Source organism: Suillus subaureus (genome assembly GCF_016647635.1).
Source record: "Suillus subaureus strain MN1 chromosome Unknown BJ212scaffold_95, whole genome shotgun sequence".
Lineage (NCBI taxonomy): Eukaryota > Fungi > Basidiomycota > Agaricomycetes > Boletales > Suillaceae > Suillus > Suillus subaureus.
Window position 1 is genome coordinate 1 of NW_024538651.1, and position 6,499 is coordinate 6,499.

Sequence of the window (6,499 nt, forward strand, 5' to 3'; positions counted from 1 at the left end):
ACGATAGTGCGGCAGCATGTAGCCGGAGTCTTCGTACCGTTGATCACAAAGCATTGGTAGTAAATTTTCTTCAATATTTCATAGCATCAAGTTCGTCCACTTTGGTTGAGGGAAGGAGGTTCTCGTATGATAACAATGATCACAAGTTGGACTAGCAAAGAGGAAGAAGCCCAGTCTTTGATTGAAGGACTAAGTGAAGTGATTCCGAATACAAGGACGTTGTCAAGAAGGAAAATGATACACGAAGGAATAGTTGTATATGTATAATGAAGCGCGTACAGAGAACACGTCGTGATATAAGACACCCTATAGTACGAAGAACCAAAGGACAATATTGAGTAGAAGTCAAGAAAAGGTCGTCCGTAGAGACAATAAATATGTTTTTATGTATATAAAGATCAACCTGCCATTAAACTGTGAGAGCTGTAGACGGTTCCAGTCGCATAACGATAATATGGTCCATGCACCCTGGGTTTAGTAGATACCAGGTATCAGCCGGTACCTGACTGCCTTCGCCCACTTTTCCCACTCGCCTCTGAAAGTTGATTTCAGAACTTGGTCCTCTTGGCTGACCCTGAACACAACGCTTATCATAAGAAGAGTGATCTCCACCAGCCATGCTACCACGATCACTTTCAGTCCAGGGACATCCAAAACCCCTGAACGTCTAAGCCCTGAATCAGTTGATCCGTGCAGGATCAATATGCCGATGAACCTCCATCATGCCGGCTGTATAGGCTGGATGACGTATGACTGGCGTATGGTCCGGTCGTTACAATATGTTGCCCTTCGCGAATAACTGAGCTGGAAAGTGAAAAATACGACCAAGGGTACGATTAGCACCACCAGCGGAATAAAGACCACCCGTGACGGCGAGGCAGTACCGAAAACGAAAAGGAGACTAATAGGTGTGTCACGTATTATGGAAACGGAGTTGGGATCTGTTGAATGATAGATAATGATAGCGATTTCTGCGAGAGAAACAGCCCAATAAAATGCCTGGTGCATGGTTCTATGAGACGTTCATGGGCAGGCGACAGAACTCGCCTTTATGGTCGGAAACCCATATTTAACGAGCCGAAGTGAAGATCCACTCGTTGAAACGTTTGACGAATAACCTCTTTTACTCGAAGGGACATTTTCGGTCGTGAACGATACGTGCAGCGCGATAGCAGACGAGAGGATAAGTAGAACTTTGAGAAGGGATCCATGATCATGAAGAGGCACTTGAACTTTTCAACGAGTGCTTTATACATGAATTCCTCGCTGATGCTGTACACTATCTGATAGTCATGTCGTCATAATGCGGAAGTCGGCATTAGCGAAACAGGGTGTAGGAGTGATTATGTCGTTGGTTTTGCGTTCTGTTGAATTCAGCTCCGTGGTACGCGTGCTAGGCCAGGCCAGATCACGATGGATCCCGGGCTCCACGCAGCGGATAATCCTAGCTTTTGGGCCAAGACTGTTTCGAGGAAAAGGGGTGGGACAGTGTTGTAAGTTTTGCAATTATTACGCTCGACGGTCCGCTTGCACGCACGGTGAGGTACATGTACATTCCATACAGCCGTGGCAATCCCCGACTAGTAGAGACAGTTTAAAATTTGAAATTAGGGCTACCAATCACGAGTAGTCATCTGACTGTTTATCCGGCGGGAAAGGTCTCGAGCACTGTGCTTCACTTCTGGCAAATTGATCTTGTTGAAATGTTGACGCGTACGGAAATCGTTTCCTGGTGCCATAAACAATATGGTGTCAAGGTGAACAATGTTTCTCCACAAATTTCTGGGTGGGCAAAAATGGGTTCCGATTCGTACTGCTAAGAGACTAATATAAACGCACCTGCAGCCTCTCACGAGCAGCACCAAACGTTGATTCCTCCATCTTGTTGCCGTCCTTGAATGCGATGAACGTAGGATACTGGACAGCCAGTAGTTAGCGTAAGGTGATTGTTGTGTGCAAAGATATCCGATATTTACGCTCGTTATGCCACCAACTTCGAAGCTGACATCGTCGAGTTTCTCGGCATTGATGACGTAAAATTCGATCTTGTCCGACGAGAACTTGCTTGCGAGCTCATCAAAGGTAGGGGCGATGGCTTTGCAATGAGGGCAACTTTCGGACACGAAGTCTACGATGACTGTCTTCCCTTCTTCCATCATCTGTGGGCTCAAGTGTGATTTTCGTGCTATATCACTGGCTATGAAGTGCCTACGATGGAAATGAACTGGCCATGAGATGTGATCGGTTTGACAGACATGGTGAGCAGGGTATTGCAAGGACTTGAACGGCACACTGCTGCTTGTGACTGATGATTGACAAAGATAACTAGTTTGTGGTTGGCTACATGACCAGTCCGTGGAACTTTTTGGGAGTTCAACCTCAATTCCCGATGCTGGCCGAATTCCCGAGCTGGAAGGTCTTAACGTCGACCACATCTCGCAGGTCACCGCCTAACATTATTTGAAGGATGCTAATCTCTCCTCCCAGGTATGCGTTCCAACACAATGGCTATCTATTGCATTACTTGCGCCTCTTCAAATCATACCGCACCTAGGCCCATCTGAAATATCGAGTTTCCACTTGTTCCCACAGCGCCGCTTGCATCAAGAATAGTATTGTGTTTTGAAATCTTTTCTGAAAACATCTTCATTTCCGTCAACGACGTGGCATGTACATTTCAAGGGGCTCTGTGTCTATGACGAGAGATAACCCAAAGCCTCCCTCCACCAACTATGCAGAATCGCTGTGGCCAAACTCCTCTGGACGCTCATAACATACCAGCCCACTGGCCCTCCTCACTTCAATAATTTGGCACAGGCCCTCCTTCATCAACGCAGGATACCCTTCCCTCTCTTCCGGTAACACGGAGTCATCAGCCCCACAAATAAACAGAGCAGGCACAAGTAGCGTGCTGAGGGTATGTTCCGCATCATATCCACTGTCGCCATATCACGCGCTCTCGATTACAGCACTTGCCAACTTTTCCATCCCTTGCGCACCCTCTTGTGCGGTCATCTCCTTCACGCACAGCCATTCCGGCCTGTCGCGTGCATCAGCTGTGAACCACCTAGCAACAGTTTTATCGGTCACTAAACTGATGTGTTTCTCCGTGTCGTGGTTGAGGTAAATGTGGCGTGACCATTCGTGCTCGACGGCTTCTCGCGACTTTGACCAATACTTGAAGCCAGCACCAACGAAAGACGAGACAATTCTGGGGATTGTGCGCAAGGAAATGAAGGGCGATGTGAGTGCCTAGGCCAAGGCTGCTCTAGGTCACAATCGGAGAGCAGCATGTGACGTTTGAAACATTGACGTGTCAACACTACCACGGTCGGATCCCAAATGTGAGGCTTCAATTGAAGGTTGACAAATGCACCGTTGATGAATCTGAGGACGGTGCCAGATATTTATTTCGTTATTCCCCTCTTAGCGATAGTGGAGGTAGTTCCGTCATTCGAAAGTGATATATCGATCAAGAACATACCATCACATTTGGAGCCAGTAACTTTCTTCAGGAAGTGTCCAAAATTATTCTTGTCAGCTGGCACAAGTCTGTCATTGCATATGGCGATGATTTGTTATCCCACCGTTCGGACATTATCCTGTACATAATGACGGGGTCATATGCTGCCCGAAACGATATCATCGATAGCTTCTGGTGAATGGTTGATCCTAATCTCCCCTAGATAGCCCTTTACAGACGATGGAAGACAGTCGTTCCTAAAGGGTTGATGTAGTGTCAGGGGCAGAAATATTTTAGGGCGAGTTCTGCCAAAAAAAACGGCAGAACGGCAATTGGCAGAATGGCAAAAATCGGCAGAAATGTTTTGCGTGTTTTTGCGTGTTTCTAGAGTGGTTCAAGATGACGGCAAAAATGATCTAAGCTATTAGTGTTACTCAAAACAAATTTTGAAACTTTTGAAAACTCGCTTAGACGCCGCCTAAATGCTTTCAACTCTTGGCTAAAGTCTTGAAGCCACCTCGGCCGACGACCTAGATTCAAGGTCAGGCCGGCATCGTATGGCGGACTTTGAAACCACCATGCCTCCTGCCCGTCGTCAATGTGCCTGTCGTTCTGCATGCTTCAAAGCTAGTACTCCATTGCACTTGGGGGCGATGGACGAAGAATTGAATAATTGAGCTAATTTCCCCTCAAACCCACCTCTAGAACAGTCTGGACCCTGGCTCACCATCCAGTGGCACAATGACTGTGCACTTACTGACACGCTGGTAAACTACCTGACCACTCACCCTGCCAATTGTAGGATTTTATTCTATTCTGATGGCAAGAAAGCCATGGCTGCTGCAGATAATGGTCCCTCAGGCTCAGATAAGGGGCAGATCTATAGTGTCATCGCTAAGCTTGTCTTCATGGACCATATCAAGTATGGTCCTGCATACTCGGTCAATCCAAAAAAATTCCATGATGCAGTCTGCAATCATATTGGGACATAAGTCCAGTCATTTTTTTAATTCTGTTAATAAAGATTCTAAAATTCATGCAGTCTTAGGGGTAAATACAAAAAAATCAAGGTGACATTTGGCAGTATGGGCACTGGTGTAATGCTGGCTGAGGGGACTCCAGCAAAAAATCTGCTGGGTGAGTTTTTAGTTCTGTTTTTTCTTGTTCTTTGCTGATCAATTGTTGTAGATGCTGCACTCCAGGAGCTGCCATGGTACATGGAACTTGATGCCATTTGGCACTCTAATCCGTCCATGGCTGCAAAGGTGCACTCATCAAGACCTGGTACTGACCATGCAGGTGCCTTCTACTCCCTTGTTCAACTGCATGGTGGGGCTGGTCCCTCAATGTACTATGGCCCCAGTCAGCACTCATCGCACACTCCTGACGTCTCAGACTCTCCATCTGCCTACCAACATGGGCCCTACCTGCCTCAAAATGAAAATGTGTTTGCTGGTGGTATGTACCTGCCAGCAACACATGATTATTCAATGTTGCAATGCTCTGCTCTTGCTCCCCCCTTACCATCACATTCACATGCTCCTCCCCTACCATCACATTTGCCTGCTCCTCCCTTACCATCACATTTGCCCACTCCCCCCTTACCATCACATTTGCCCCCTTACATGGCTGACATTCACCTTCCTGGCCTTCCGTCAGACAACGATGACGACATCGCCGACCACTATGGTCCATTGCATTCCCCCTTGGGGGATGCATTGGACCACATTGATGATGACAACGACATGATGCTTGGTAGCCCTTCCCCAGTCACAGGGAAGAAGCATCAACTCCCTTCATCACCCTCTCCTCCTCCCTCCCCTCCAAAACCGTTCATCATGCCATTGAGAACTCCAGCATCCACATACAACAACCACTCAGTGTTTGGCATCCAAAAGCCATCAAGCTGTGGGGGGTGATGCAAAGTGCTGTCAGTGATATCACACAGCACATCAATGCCCTCATTGACGACACGCAACACCACTTCGTCATTGGAGTACCATATGTCCCTGACACCTCAGACATCACTTCTGAATAGTGCTGGCAGCTCGAAGAAGAAAAAGGCTAAGTCAGATGTGTCACAGCAGGTGGAGCAGGTGAGGGATGAAATCAAGAGCTTGCACTCTAGCGTGATGTCACACCACAAGGGCAGACATCAACACCACATTGCCAAGCTCAAAGCCAAAAGTGAGCACAATCATGATGTGAAGAAATACGACTGGCTTTGCACTACCCGGGAGCATGAAGTCTCCCAAGCCATGGTCAGCCATCAGCGCCTGCAAGAGGCAAAAGATGCCGAGATTCAGCTTTGTGAGACAGATATTTGGGTCCACCAAGCACATTCCTTGGTGCTCAACAAGGAAGCAGAAACCCTCTGCCTCAAGATCCAGTTCCACCAAATGATGCAGGCCTCCAAGGCTGCATCGGATGGAGGAACTGGATGAGTTGTTCTGTCATGTTGTCAGGGGTTGTGTCATTGTCATCATTTGTTGTTACTCATTTGTTCCATTGAATATGTGCATGTCTTATGTCTTGTGGTACTTTCATTGATGTTACATAGGTATATACATTTGTTGTACAGGTGTATTGGTAGTAGTACATGTTCAAATAAGCATTGTGGTTGGTTATCATCCTTCCCTACATTGTGCACCTGAGTGAGGACTGTCAAAGAGTGCATTCATCAGCCTTGTACGAGCAGCTTGACCTGGAGTGCGTTCATATGACCTGTCACCAACTACTTCATCACCATCTGGACTCTCAATTTCTTGATCAATAAAATCTTCCCCCTCTCCATTGGCCCACTTTAGAGAACTGTTACGGTTACACTTGCCCCCTACTCATTTCTTACCTACTTGTATTACATCATGACCGCTACTGCCATCGCTAGATGATTCATCTCTTTTCTTTACTCATTTGTATTACATCATGATCACTACCGCCATCATTAGATGACTTATCTCTGACTCATTCTTATCTCTGACTCATCTATGACTCATTGTTACAATCATGGTTACCCCCTATCTCTTTTTCCTCATA

General features: G+C 46.8%; 3 protein-coding genes across 3 annotated transcripts; 1 reads left to right on the top strand and 2 right to left on the bottom strand.

The window, feature by feature from the left end:
- Positions 1 to 474: 474 nt before the first annotated feature.
- On the bottom strand, positions 475 to 642 carry BJ212DRAFT_1286583 (uncharacterized protein; the record flags this gene model as incomplete). The annotated part of the gene is made up of 1 exon (XM_041331948.1): positions 475 to 642. A coding segment is annotated over one exon (168 nt), but the record flags the coding sequence as incomplete, so codon positions are not given.
- A 1,049-nt stretch (positions 643 to 1,691) lies between these two features.
- BJ212DRAFT_1075709 (thioredoxin) lies at positions 1,692 to 2,345 on the bottom strand. Its single transcript, XM_041329005.1, has 4 exons — positions 2,213 to 2,345; positions 1,977 to 2,159; positions 1,840 to 1,917; positions 1,692 to 1,782 (listed from the first exon to the last, which is right to left on the bottom strand). The coding sequence occupies exons 1-4, from the start codon at positions 2,255 to 2,257 to the stop codon at positions 1,753 to 1,755; spliced, it is 336 nt and encodes a 111-aa protein (XP_041186062.1). The 5' UTR covers positions 2,258 to 2,345; the 3' UTR covers positions 1,692 to 1,752.
- A 1,859-nt stretch (positions 2,346 to 4,204) lies between these two features.
- Positions 4,205 to 5,907, top strand: BJ212DRAFT_1305067 (uncharacterized protein; the record flags this gene model as incomplete). The annotated part of the gene is made up of 6 exons (XM_041333710.1): positions 4,205 to 4,230; positions 4,266 to 4,385; positions 4,506 to 4,600; positions 4,652 to 4,921; positions 5,123 to 5,378; positions 5,511 to 5,907. The coding sequence occupies 6 exons, from the start codon at positions 4,205 to 4,207 to the stop codon at positions 5,905 to 5,907; spliced, it is 1,164 nt and encodes a 387-aa protein (XP_041186063.1).
- Between the last annotated feature and the right edge of the window lie 592 nt (positions 5,908 to 6,499).

Bases quoted from the DNA above. Each gene is read 5' to 3' on its own strand.
- BJ212DRAFT_1075709 (XM_041329005.1), bottom strand. From the start codon at position 2,257: ATGTCTGTCAAACCGATCACATCTCATGGCCAGTTCATTTCCATC. The intron at 1,918-1,976 runs GTAAATATCGGA...CTGGCTGTCCAG, and splicing joins AAGTTGGTGGCATAACGAGC to TATCCTACGTTCATCGCATT. The intron at 1,783-1,839 runs GTGCGTTTATAT...TTGCCCACCCAG, and splicing joins CTGCTCGTGAGAGGCTGCAG to AAATTTGTGGAGAAACATTG.